The sequence below is a fragment of the Anser cygnoides genome, chromosome 4, assembly GCF_040182565.1.
Source record: "Anser cygnoides isolate HZ-2024a breed goose chromosome 4, Taihu_goose_T2T_genome, whole genome shotgun sequence".
NCBI classification, from domain to species: Eukaryota; Metazoa; Chordata; class Aves; order Anseriformes; family Anatidae; genus Anser; species Anser cygnoides.
In genome coordinates, this window is record NC_089876.1 from 21,229,032 (window position 1) to 21,243,596 (window position 14,565).

At 34.8% G+C, this 14,565-nt stretch overlaps 1 protein-coding gene and 1 long non-coding RNA gene across 11 annotated transcripts in view; one reads left to right on the forward strand and one right to left on the reverse strand.

Moving 5' to 3' along the window:
- PCDH7 (protocadherin 7) overlaps positions 1-14,565 on the forward strand; it is a 280,634-nt gene that overhangs the window by 51,239 nt on the left and 214,830 nt on the right. For 4 of the 8 annotated variants that reach the window (XM_048051142.2, XM_048051143.2, XM_048051146.2 and 1 more), the window contains exon 2: positions 2,539-2,598. The exons of the other annotated variants lie outside the window; for them this stretch is intronic. In XM_048051142.2, coding sequence (XP_047907099.1) covers positions 2,539-2,598 — 60 coding nt within the window. The remainder of the gene's footprint in view (positions 1-2,538; positions 2,599-14,565) is intronic. 8 annotated transcript variants of the gene reach the window in all.
- The window catches only part of LOC106039095 (uncharacterized), a 52,682-nt gene that overhangs the window by 37,022 nt on the left and 1,095 nt on the right, over positions 1-14,565 (reverse strand). For all 3 annotated transcript variants that reach the window (XR_010831007.1, XR_010831006.1, XR_001209044.3), the window contains exon 2: positions 7,799-7,925. This is a non-coding gene — a long non-coding RNA (uncharacterized lncRNA). The remainder of the gene's footprint in view (positions 1-7,798; positions 7,926-14,565) is intronic.

Below are 14,565 nucleotides of genomic sequence, written 5' to 3' on the forward strand. Positions count from 1 at the left end.
GAAATACATGAGATTATGCCTATGATAAATAGAAACTGGATGGTGAATTTAAGAAGAAGCTTCCAGACATGTATTTCTGTATTATGCACTGGATTAGTGAGGCTCCTTGCTTATAAAAACTGAGGTAGGGACTTTCAAGTCTTCATTTAACTCATTTTACTGTATGTGCATTTCCACACTGGAAAATGGGAAGAGGAAAGAAACAGCGGTATCAGTTTCTGGGAAATCAGCAAGATTCTTCAGCTGCAATAGAAAAGTGAGGAAAACAGTAGCTCATTTAACAGAAATTTGGAGAAGGAAAAAAAAAAGTATTTTCTTATTTTTCTATCAGTCATTAGAATAGCAGGATGAGTTTGTCTATGGATGCAACTATACCACTGATATAGAGCACAGGAAGGGTTTTCTTATAGCTGTGAATTTTCTTTGAGTCTATATTTGGAGTCCTGCTGTACACGTTTTAGTGCACCACTGATCCTTTTGAAGCAGGTTCCTTCCAGCATTGTTGTCAGGGTGTCAGGTGGTTTGTAGCATTTGCCATGCAGTAGCTAGATCCTCTGTCAATTTGATCTCTTTGCCTGCATAATATATGCCTAGGATTGGCGAGTGGTACAGACTTAATTGCTGGTAAAGATGCAATGTAAAGACAAACAGCAAATCCCACTGTCATTCTTCTTCTTTGTACCAAATCAGCAGGTAATATAAATACACCCACTGAGACCTCCATGCTCATTTGAATTTGTGAGGACATACTGTATTGCATTTTTTGATTAAAAAAATAAAATAAAATTCATCACTTGGTCTACTATGTGTCAGACAATTTACTGTTTACTGAATGTTGTATTTTTACTTTTCTGTCTTTCCTCTTGCATTGATTTATGACTTGATTATTTGACAAATAGCATGAATATCTCTCCTAGAAGAGACCTCTGCTTATAGAAGGGAATGTTACACTTATGAACCTTTTCAGCCTCAGAAATATCTTATGAATGCTCCCAATTTGTGTTTTCAGCTTGGAGAAGGCTATTTAAAATGTTAGTAGATCTCTGTTGATTACATACTCGACAAGTTTACCATTCCAGTGAATTTATTCTCCTTAAAGTTAGCTAAATTTATTTTTCATATGAATTTGAATAACTGTTGAGGTTAGCAGCTTTGAAGTACTCAGCATTCCTAAATGATAGATAGATCAATTGATTGATAGATAGATAGATGCATTACCTACATTTCTATAAAGCTTGTATGGCTCTCCTATCATTTTTGCTGTTTAGGCAAGCTAAGATAAAGAGAGATAAAGAGATTTGCATATAATTGGATTGATGATGATGAAAAATTTTACTGAGGCGTAAATATATTCCTTCTGCAACCAAAGCAGAATGTTTTGCTTACTTGTCCCAGATGGCTTCCTGTAAGAAGATCATATTTAGATTGGGGAACAGACGTTACTTATTTGAGGACATTTGGGAGTCTTTTATGGATTATGTTCATAGAGCAAAAGCTGCTTTGTAAAGATCCTTGACATTGCTTTTCTACACTTGTGTAAATTGGTTTTAACTTTGTGTGTGTAATAGATTAGAAGTGATTCATTAAAATGTTTGAAAATAAGGAACTAGTAGTGAGTGATATGAAATAAATATAAATTAATAATACAAAAATACTGGAAAAGCTGAAAAGACTATCTGGTGAAGGCCAACGGAATGTGTTAAGTAACTAACACACATCAGGTTAGTGGGTTTTGTGTAGATGACTTGTCTCTGAGTGATAATTTAAGAGCTATTTTAGAAGAATATATTGGACAGAAACCTCACTCTTTATCATTAGATGTGTATTTTGTGTGTCATTTAATTCATAAACTTATTGATCACAGTAGTTCAAAGAAAATGTGTCTTCACTTAGTTCTCCATTTTCTTTATGTCCACCTTGTAGCATAATAGTTTATATCTGGCATTTTGACTAACTTGCATTTTCACAGAGTTATCATTATATATTGTATACTGCCCTTTAAATCTTGCTCCCTTACTCCTTTCTTTTTCATGTGCTGGGGAGGGGAGTGAGGGACAGGGTAGAAGATATGGTGCCTATTTGTTTTCTTATAAAATTCCTGTTCTTTCTTTCAACTAACTAATACTGTTAGTGACAGTGCACTATTTATCCAGTCACTTCATGGAGAAGAGTTATGTTTGGCACTGATATTCTAAACACTTACATTGTTTTACTCTGTTCACAGTAACTAGAAGGAAGAAAGGAAGAAGGAATGAATCTTCACTCAGTTTCTTTATTCTGTGATCAAAAACCATCCTGTTACTGGACAAAGTTCAGTTAATTCCCTTTATTTTTGTTAAACAATATATAATGCTATTCTCATTGTTCTCACTGCCATATAGTTAATTTATGGAACATATAATATATGTATATATATTAGACATAAGAGAGAGAAGAGGAATCTTTTTACTCAATTATAAGATCCATGATACGGGATTACATTAGCTAAACCCTACTCACATCCTGATAAGCAGACACATATTTTTGTATTTTTTGTAGGTGGATACAATGCAGACTACGCAGCACCCTGGCCACATTGAGGAATCATGTAAAATGAATGTATGTGCTCGTAAGTGAATTATTTATGAAATGATACTCCAACACTAAGGAATGTTGGATCACATAATACATGAACTCTCTCTACTCTCATATTAAGAAATTGATTCCCAGGGGGCAGGGTTACTGCAAAACTAAGTGGACCTTGAAAGCAAAGCTATCTAATAAATAAATAAATAAATAAGCACATAATGAATCACAAATAAATAAATAAATAAGTGAACAAACCACCAAAACTGAAAACAAGAGATTCAGATTACATTTTGGACACACTTGGAAAGGCATTAAGCAGAGTCAAGAATCCAAACCAGAGATACAAACAGTACGTGACAAAGGTTTGGTAAGCAGAAATGATTGTAAGTGGAGGCACAGGATCAAATACCATATAATTTAGGAGTATGAATAGGATGAAAAAAAAATCACGATTTTTTGTTCCATCTTTGAAAAGGACTGAAATTTGATTAGATGATTGTTTCAATTAGTAACTGGGAGATGAGTGTGAACAAGATTGAATTTTGAATATTTGAATGAAGGAAGTATTTGTGAGTTGTTGAAAAAAAAAATAACAACCCTGATGATGTGCTAGATAAAGAAAGAAAATATTTTATACCTCAGAACTGGATTTCTGGAAAACCAGATAACGTTTTATCTTTTAAAATCTTTGTACTACTTGGGAACAGAGCGAGGGAGAGAAATTAGTGGAAACATTCATGGATCCTTCAGATTTTGCTGAAAATACATCTCTACAAGGAAATTGAGGTAGATGCAGTGAAGAAACCAAACTAAATGGCTCTACCAGTGAATAGGGAAATCACCAGTCACCTGAATGTATATACATATGCATACTGTTTGGTTGTTAAACACAAGTTAATGCTCTTGGCTAGAGAACTCTACACTAGAATTGTGCCAAGGCTTGTACAATTGCCAATATCAAAACCACATGTAGGGAAAACCTCTTCAGCTCTGCAGTCACTGTTAAGCTCTTTAGAGGCTGTGGTTCCAACTCCAATTTAATTTATACATATATTATTTTTTATATTTATTATAGATATATTTGGATATATATATATTTGGATCACTGTATATTATATCAACTTATGATTTAGAGAAAGGACAGGCTGAATATTTTCTCTTCAATAACTGCTGCATTCTTCTTCATTATAAGAAAAAGCAAAAGAGAATATTTTAAGTACTAACATTTTTTCAGCAAGTTTTTTTTTTTCCTTATAAATAAAATGTAACTTCAGCTATTCAAATTTCTGGTATACATATCCTTCCTGTATGAGGAAACTGTATTATATTTGTAACTAAATAGTGTATTATCATTTGCCTTCCTTATTATGGCTTTTCAACTCTATGAATGACAATGCTGAAAAACAACTTTTTCTCTCCTGCTTGTTATGTATTTATGTCTGAATTAGCTCACTCTTTGTGTTTAACCCTTCAAAACAGGCAATCTGCTACTTTTTCTTTCCACTTGGGGTAATTAGTTCCAAGTGGAAGAATTTATGATAAAAAGAAAGAGGCTTTGACCTCTTTATTGTACTGAGACATATTATCAAAATTCTAAGTCTGCGTACTGCTACTATACTGATTTTGTTTTCTGCGATCAAAATCAATGAACAAAATTAAAATTAAAAAAATCAATTATTTTATTTTTGAATTCATTCAGTTTTTCTCTACTTTGATTATTTAACCTTGATTTCTAGTCTGGAACTCAGTGATAGGAATAAACATTGTGACTTTCAGTAATTCTGCATAAAAGAGATCCATGGACACTAATAAAATACAAGGGAAAAGAAATGAAAAACGAAACATACAGGAATGAGAAGGAAAAAGATATAAGATGAAATCAAGAAAAGCATCATTCCCAGTTGGAATGCAGTGTTCAGGAATATCAAAGAATCTATAAAAATTAGCACCCACAGTTTTGTCCAAAAGTTCAGCACACAGATTGTTTTCTTTGCATTTTCTAGTCCTTTTCTTTATTTCAATAGATCATATTTTGTGAGTTCAGAGCAGTTGTAAAGGTCAACTAAATATGAAAAAAAAAGACAAAAAGTATTTAACATGTAACATTTCACAGAAATAAATGCATTAACTATGCAAATATATTTGTGAAATGCTAACCTTTTTTCTTAATATAGACATTACATTAGTACAGGAAAAAAGAGTTTAAGCTGGGAAGTGTGAAGAAAAATGTTAAGGACCTGTGGTCAGATTCTTATCTCAGATACGGCAACTCCATATTTCAATAAATTTTTTCTGCAACCAGGAATGAAATCAAAATTGTGTGTTCTGTGTTCATTGCAATTTCATTCTTCTATATTTAATTTTCTGGTCAAAGCAATTACCAGCAGAGGATCCTTGAAAAATATTGTGCCACTACTGTAATTTTCAGATTTCACAGAGTTTAGCAGCCAAGCAATTTGTATGGAATAAAAGCACTTTTATATTGCCTCCTGCTACAACACCAATGGGGAAAGGTCAGCAAAACAGTAGGAGACCAAATGAAGGATTTTTTCTTCTGTGACATCAACTTGCAAGACACTGGGAGTTTCAAAATTACAAGTGGGGATATAGCTTTTTTCATCTGTTTCTTTCCTCTGTGCCTCCTACGGCTGCTTCATTGTTGGGCAATGTCTTTTTTCAGAATTGTCAGAATGAGGGAGCAAAAGCTTTTTTGTGACAAGTGGCATTCTGCTTTTTGTTTGCCATTGTCCCACATGGATGAGGAAGAAAACCACATCCATAATGTCTCATTTTCCTAATTTCCGTCTACTCATTTGCCTTACTCATATGAACAGGTCAGATAAACTCATTGAGACTGCCTGTATGAGTATATGCAACTTTTCTGTTAGCGTCAGATGACCTTCATGTTTCTTTCATACAAGGCAAAGAACAAGAAATGTCAGTAGCAAATTGTTAGGAAAGATGTGATATGCAATTGTTTTAACTATTTAAAATGCAAATTAGCTAAATTATTAGTAGGAATGATATAGGAAAGTCAACCAATGGAAAACTGAGCTATGTGGTACAGCTCTTCTGTTCCTAATGGCTATGCTTCTCAGGACTGTGCTGTCACAGGTTGTGAAGGCGCTCTCACTGATGCCAATGGCAAATCTAAATGTATCTGGAGAATTAGGTACGGTCTCCTCAGCAGTACTCAACTTGCTAACCTATCCATCAAACCTAAAGTAAAGGATAAAACTAGGCAAACTTTGGCCGCCCAGACTAATTTTTAGTCTAAGATTGAGCAATATAATTTGATTTAAATAAATTGTTTTTGTGAAGGTTTATTAAACAGCTTAAAATCTTCTCTTGAGATTTTTCAGGCTTATTAAAAACCTCTGTCCCTGCTCTTCCTGCAAGCTTCATTTAGGCACAGAGGCATAGATTTAACTACTCACCATTTAAAAAAAATCTGGTGTGATAATCCATAATTTAGCCCATTACTCATTTTACTGTTTGAGGGTCATTAGGTTGACTGAATTTTGCTGAGCTAGTTAAAATACAGCTTTTTATTCTCAAATGCAGTAGCCACATTTAAATTTCCAATGCATACTTATTATGCATACTTTCAAACTCAAGATTATCTCCCTCTGCATTGGGGCAAAAAAAAATAATCTATTGTGCTTGCAGACATTCTATTTGACTTCTGACGTTACATTTAGGGCACACTATAATTATGTGAGAAACTGTTCCAGCTGTTCTATACTGTTCTCAATATTTTACAAGAATGCACATTAAGGCTGTAATATGTGATGAATGCCACAACCCTTTCTAACACTATGAACATGCCTACAGAGTTTCATTGTTTAAAATTAAGCTATTTGTTTTAGTTAGATTGTGTCTGAAAATAACAAGAAACCACAATCAAATTACTATTCTTCATCATACCCCAATGAATTATTTCAGTAGTGAGCTTTCCTTTGATCTGTAGTTCCTAGAAGTGGCATCAGAGCTATCTATCACTGGAAAGCAGTATGTCACCCTTTCTGAGGGAGTTATGATGCTAATGGGGGAAAAAAGTTCAACATGTCCTCGAGCATTTACAATAGAACCTTTGGCAGTCTTCAGTGGTGGAATTTAAGGAAGGCATTCATGTTTTCAAATCTAGTTCAAAATTAATTTTCTTCCAAATCAGATTACTTTTCACATTTAAACAGCCTCAATTTAGCCCAGTAACACCATTCTGAATAGCAAGTGCCAACCTAGCTGGTTTACAAAAGATTTGTACTATCTATTATTTATACATATTAATATTGTATTTATTTATATATTATCTTTGAGAAAGCTAGTATTGGAAGTGTGATGGAGAAAAATGTTCTGAAGGATTTCAGTAAACCTAATTATGCTCTGTAGCCTATCAGGCTTTATCAGGCTTAATATCAGGCTTTATCAAGCTTAATTATCTGTTTGTGTTGCATTTTGCAGAGTTCTTATTCAGAAAGTAACAGGACTTTAAATTAGCTTTTGACACAGAATAACCTTTCTTTAAACTGTGAAACTGTACACAGACAATTGTTTCTTGGAAAAGAATCATGTCTTGAATACTGTTCAGAGCAATTTTGTTTTAGCAAATACAAGGAAAAGGGTGTTACAGAGATCAAGTAACCCCAGAAGAGTATGTGGGTGTAGTTCTACGTCATAAATGCCCATCTGCTCTTCCTTTTTCCTGCTAGAAGAATGACAATTTGCTTCTGTTATTCACTAGTGTATTGTGAGCATGGTAGAGGTATACCCTATAGGGAGCTAACTCTAACCTGACTTGCCCTGATCTCAGCTTCCACCTCTAAGTAAGTTAGCACATAACCAGGCTTACATATGCATAAATTTTAATGGGCGGATATGATTATTACAAAGGTTGGTGTTTCATCTAAGCTGTCTGTGTAGGTTAAAAATTGAAAGATTTCATGGTGTGAAATAGGTGTCTGTGGAAATCTGTTCATGTCAGCCTGGGTTGATTTTGGAATATTTAAGATGAAATCCTTTCTGGAGTCTCTCTCTGAGACTACACAAAGGCCTTTGATCTCAGAGGATCTTTACATGTGTTTCAATTCAAAACATTTCTACACTTAAGTGTAACATCAGTTAGCATTGAACGAGTGAAAGTAGAAATGTCTCATCTCACTTTGTTTGCTTTAGCATACATCTAAACAGAACAGAACAGAAGATAATTCATACATTTGATTTTACTAACCTTACAATGCCATTTTTATGGAGATGGAGGAAGCTAGCCTTGTATTAGATGTTGCAGGGCTAGAAACCCGGAGATTTGGTCTCCATTACTAGGTCTGCCACTGTTAACTACCTTGTTAGGTTTACACCTGTGAAAACAGAACACTTTTTTTATTATCTTAATAGAGAAAATAGTTTGATCCTTTTTTGTTTTGTCATCTGTTTATAAGGTATGGTGATGTGTAGATATGTCTATAAAGAGTGGTATGATACTGTAGAAATACTTTAATGCCCTCTGTTTCACTGCAGTTGGAAGAACTGTTTTTCAGAGCAAATCCTTTTTTGCTTAATATCTATAAAATGCCTCATGGCCAAACTGTTTGAAACAGATATTAATTTTCATCATTATGCATATGGGACAGTTCTGTATATATACATTTCAGTGTGCTTTTGTCAAAGAATGGTTTAGATTTACCCATGCTGCATTTAAGAAAAAAATATTTTATAGGTCACCTCTTTTCTAAAGTATCATATTAGGGAAGCAACTGAAACTTGCTATTTTTTTGTTAGTTTCAGATATAGATAGCATCTATGTTTTTATTTGAGTACTTCATGACTGAGAAGTGTGAATTTGTTGACGTTGACATTGGGTAAAGACTTTCCACAAATTGGAAAAAAAGGCATAGTATGGAAGTAACTGATACAACAGTATTGTGCAACTGTTGATCATATACTCAGTGCTGGCAATGACACAGATATGTAAAACAGATATACCAACCATTTGGGTCTCATGTTGGACACCAGAAGGCCTGTGGTGGTTTAACCCAGCAGGCAGCTAAGCACCACACAGCTGTTTGCTCACTACCCCTCAGTGGGATGGTAAAAAAAAAAGGTAAAAGTGCAAGAACTCATGGGTTGTGATAAGGACATTTTATTAAGAAAAGAAAGAAAACAAGAAGAAAAAAGAAGAAGAAAAAAAAAAGTGATGTACAATACAATTGCTCATAACCCAGTGACCAATGCCTAGCCAGTCCCTGAGCTATGTTAGCCCCCACCCCAGTCAACGCCTCAGTTTTCTTATTTCAGCATGATGCCATATGGTATGGAATATCCCTTTAGCCAGTTTGGGTCAGCCGTCCTGGCTGTGCACCCTCCCAGTGCCTTGCGCACTCCCAGCTTCCTCCCTGGCAGGGTGGTATGAGAAACTGCAAGGTCCTTGACTTAGTGTAAGCACTGTTTAACAACAACTAAAGCATTGGTGTGTTATCAGCATTATTTTCCTCCTAAATCCAAAACACAGCACCATACCAGCTTCTAGGAAGAAAATTAACTCCATCCCTGTTGAAAACAGGACAATACTTTGTCCTGAGGAGCCTGTAAGAAGGAAACTATATGAGCTGTGAGAGATGTGATGTTTTTCTTGGTTCACCTTCATCCTGCCTCCAGGCCTCATTTTAAAATGTTCCCTGTGGAGGGCATTAGAAAGTTGTGAATTAAAGCTGAAGGGAGTCCGAAAGAAGCAGCCTTAGATAGTGTTGTGGAATAAAAAGCATATATTTCCAGGTGCAATTAGTCGGGTATTTCCTATGCAGAATTAAGCATCTGTACTGTAGAGTGGACAGTTAAAGGAGAATGCAAATAATACAGTTGCATGTGTCTGTAAAAATTGATGTCGTGTTGTGACGTCGTGCTGTGCTCACCTTGTGTTTCAGATGTTTAAAAGTATGTGAAGCTGGTCTGAGCATCTTGCAATGATAAGGAGTTGATAATTGCTGGTTACCCGTGGAGTTCAGTTTGTTGTCTTTCAGAGGTGATCCATTTGGATATTTTTATAAATCTGAGCATAGCTCTTGAGCAAAGCTTGTGCCTGGATTATGTGCAGACATCAGAGCATTCCCAGAGAACTTGGAGTGTCTGCAGGGAGCTACAAACAATACATTCTCTTGGACCAGGCTCTAGTTTTTCTTTATTTTTCTAATGTTGAAGGTGTATGTTTCTGGACTTAATATGAAAATTAAAAATGGTAAAAACATAGGTCTAATTCTAATAAATTGTATTTAAAATTTTAATCTCATTATAAAGTAGATTTAGTTTCTAAATATAGCATTAATTTTAAATATAAAACAATTTAATTTTGTATTGTGCTGTGGAGCACTTCCATGCAGCCTTCTACACTTTGCTTTGAATCATTCTCACTGAAATTAGAACTGTCAGGGAACAGCACCACACGGATTTTGATTTCACTCAAAAAGTTATTTCTAGAGGAATGGCTCTTGACAAATGTATACTGTTTTTATACATGTTGTTAGTGTGATTTTTATATTGTACCTGAGTTTTTTGGCTTATTGCCATCTATTCAGGGAAAAAAACAGCCTTCCAAAAATAGGGTTTACACTATGGGAAGTCAGACAGCAATGTCAGGACCTCTGCTTTACAGAATTTATTACTGTAAGTGATGCAAGAAGATGATACATTAACAAGGCTTACAAGAAGATGGAAGATTTTTGAAATGCCATTTAGTCTATTAACTAGAATTCCCTTGATATTTACTTTTTAAGATTTCTACATATATATAATACATGCATACTTATTTCCGTCCGATTGCCTATCTCAGCAAAGTTTGCATTTATGGCATGAACTACCCTCATTTCAAATGAATAGCTTATAAAGTACAGTTTACTATATAGAGTTGGGAAGTGGAAATCAGAGATCTTGCATTGTAGTATTTTTGGTGACACCGACCTGCTTTTGTGGGGTGAAAGAACTCACCTTAGCTTTCTGTGCCTTGACTGTCTTGTGTATCAAATGGATATAAAACATCTTTCATCACAGGGTGTGATGAGGATTGCTTAAATGAGTACTAATCATAATTTGTGACTTACAATGGGAATTTGCTGATTGGTGCCCTGACACTAAAAAGTTCTGGGAAGTTTCCATCTACACGTGTGCAGTGCCTTTATACATTAGAATTAAAAAACAAACAAAAACAATAATCTTAAGCTCTGGTATAATGATTTCAGTTTTGCCATTTTCAGAATACTGATTTTTTTTCCATTGCTATTATTAAAAAGGGCAGAGAATTGTCCTAGAACTGTAACCATTTAATTTTTGTTCAAGGCATTACAAATGTAGTAAAATCTTCCTCTTATAATGCTCTCGGTACAGACTCTGCTGAGTCTCTGATACTCTGGCCATGCTGAAGTGCACCAAGAGATGATTACAAACAGCTATTATGGTACATGTAGGAATAGGGTTGAATCTTCAGAAATACTTGCTATAACTTACTCCAGTGATTAACTCTTTCTAAATTATGACCCTTAAGTGTCACTACTAGACAGCTGTACAGATGGTTATCCACATCTTGCAATAACCAGTGTGAATTCAGCCAGGTGGCAGGTGGGAAGGTTCTGGACATCTGTGTCATCTCTCTAGTTTGTGCATCTGTCTCTCAGGGCCTGTACAGCTGCAGTGGCTGCTTCCCTACATGCCATAACCGGAAAAAGGTAATTGGAATGCGAGTCCCCAGGCATGGATATCAGTGGCTTGCACCTGATACTGAATTCCTAACTCACTGTGTATATTGCATGTTTTCTGCACATTAACAGACCTTTTCTTTGTACAGTGTATACTTCCAAATTTTCATTATAACTCTTTGCAATACTGCATTTTATTTTAGGATAGAATACGAGTACTGCATATTTATTTTTATTTTTCCTACAGGAAACTATTGTGAATAATAATACAGGAAAAAAAAGTATTGCTATATGAAAAAAAAAAGATCAATTTATCACTAGATCTTTTGATATTCAATTTTAAAATCCATTGAAATTCTGTTGAAGAGATTTGTGATTTGTATAGCTGGGATGGTTGCCAATCATGCTCCCTCATCTATTTTCTTATTCAAATTAATGCTGGTAAGCTTGAAATATCGTAAGTAGCTTTAGCCTCTCTGTAATCTACTTTTAATAGGAGGAGTGAAATACAGTCCATATGGTAACCTGGATGATCTGTCTTGAATTATTTCTGGGATAAAATCAAATACATACCAGAGTTTTGGTTACATATCCAATCTCAAATTATTTTATTAAAAAATAAAATCTCCTTTAAATACTCTTTGTCTAAGGCCATCTGTTGATTTCATAAATCCTATAGATAGCATCAGTTCGTGTGCTGGATAAACCTCTTCTACACTAGCCTACCATGGAGGTTAAAACATCAGAAGTGGCAGTCACAAGATGGGCTTGGAGGGCTTTTTTTCAGGGGGTTGAGTCAGACCCACTTCTGACTTGAGAGTAAAAGAAAACAGTGTCTCAGGGATTTCAGGGGGTTTTGGATCAGGTTTCAGTGTGGTAAATTGACAAATTGTCAGATACTAAGTATGACTAGATGTGGACAAACAGTACAATTCCTTATTACTTTATTTATTTTTTACATAATAGTATCAACCTGTAATAGGATAATAGCCCGTATTTTATACTTTTATTAACTGATGTGCTGCTACTAATTAAGAGAGTAGGTAACTTCACAGAGAGAAAAAAAAGTGCTTTTTATTTCTTTTTTTTTTTTTCTTCAGACTATTCATTTAAGTCTCTAGGGGTCTCAGACTGGTGTTTGAAACAATAGTTTCACATTCCTGTCTCTGAACTAGTCGCTTAGAAGAATGCACATTAGAGTAACCATAATTTTGATTCCCCTTTATAATTACTGATCCAGTTCTGTATTACACTGTCAAGAGACTACTGTAGCTGCTTAAAAAGAAACCTGGCTTCAGCAATGAAAAAGCCTTCATTAAAGCTAACAGCAAGCATACAAATCTGAAAATAATTTATCACCAGGGTTGCAAGGGGTGGAGTGGGGTGCTTATAAAACAGGGCGTTCCAATCAAGCTATGTGCAGTCTGCAGTGATATAGAGAAGGACTTCTTTGATTGTCAGAAAGTGCTGTGTGTTATTAGGTTGACTGCACATTTCAATGGTGATATAAAGTGGTGTGAAAACATTGATTCTCAGTATATATAAAACTTAGCCATTTATTTTGTTTTTTGTAGACTACAGGCAGTTGAACGTACAAGAGGAGATTATATTTACTTAAACTGTTTCATTAAAGTTGGTGGGTTTCCCAAAGATATCTCTACCTGTCACTAAGAGCTGTTGATGTGGCTGTTTTCTATTATGGTATAACAGTAACATCACTTTCCTTAGAGTAATATGAGAGACTTGGATAGCATAATGGACTTCCAAGGCCTTTCAAAAACACCATTTTTTTGCTGATTTTGTATTAAATAAGTACCAGCCTGTATTTGTGGGTTAATATATGCATACCATTTGGAATGTACTTAGTGACATTATGTAATTCACAGATGTTTTATTATTCATAGTACTGTGTATTCATAGCTCTCTGTAGTCACTGTTGTGCAAAATCTAATGAGGGAATTCTGTGTGTCCTTTGCTGGCCTTTTAGACTTGTCAAACTCTCATTCAGTCAATTCAAATGACAAACAGGGGGTTATGGTGCCCTTTTCTGATTATTTTGTTATATGACTGATGGAGTGGAAAGGAGTGAAAATATTGATTTCTCTTGATTTGTGTATGTATATTTCCTGCTTTAGAAATACAAGGGAAGACATAAAAAAAAGATGTTATCTCTTCACTGTATTTGAATTGTGCTGTGGGGATAAATCATGGTTAGTAGAAGTATTAGATAAGGATTTTATGCACACTTTTCACAGGCTTAAATGAAATCCCACTCTTATAAACAGAAGTGCAGCAAAACAAAATGAGAAAGCTCCTCTGTTTTTGTTGCTGTTGTTGTTGTTTTAAATCATATTAGAAATGCTTTCTCCAGCTGGTTTACCAATTCACTCTCCTTGATTTCATCATCTGATCAGCACCACACCACTAGCTGATGAAAGTCAGTGTTACTGATTACAGTGGCATTCATCATTTTCTATTAATATAAAAAACACGATCTCTTAGTGCTGTAGTTCTACTGAGGAAATTGTAAATCATGGGAATGAAATGATGTCTGAAAAACCTCACTGGAATCAGAATTTTAATTCAGAATTTTATTACCAATTTTTCCTGATTAAAACCTCTGTTCTTTTTTGTTTTCTTTTCAATCATTCCTTTTCTCTGTGACGATTGCATTCTTCATTTCACATTTCTCATCCAGTTTCTTATCTCCATCCAAGCTTGGCTGAACTTTTTGGACTGTGGAGCTATAAACTTTCTGATGTCTGTTTTACTTTTATCACCATATTTATCATTAATTTCTTGCATGTTATCATTTTAGTTATTGCCGTGAAATATAGTAATTCGCTTGGTAAATAACCGATTCACACTGGAACATTCAGTGCATAGGTTTAGCTTGTGGATTTCTATATATATATACATAACAGGTTTTTGTTTTGCTGTTTCTGCATGGATAAGTATTCTTCCCTGGGAATGTTTGTGGTGTAAATTTAATCTCCCTCCATTTTTCCTGAAATGTGCTAGCTGAAGGTTTGTACAGGCTTGTCATCTGAGACCACCTGCCTTTGTGGAAAAGAGAGGAGCAGTCCCATGTGCTGTACCCTATCCCTGACTACAACGTCTTGCAGGAAAAAGAAAGCAGTTTGCATTGTTCTACCTTTCTGTATTGTGCTAGTGATATTCTTGCCTTTGCAGAGTCTGGGATCAGTATTAGAAAAGTAAATACATTGAATAATGAATTTGACAGTTTTCTAAATGCGATACTTTTCCACTTCAAGTGTTTGTGAAACTGTGCTTTTGATTTATTTAATATTCAATC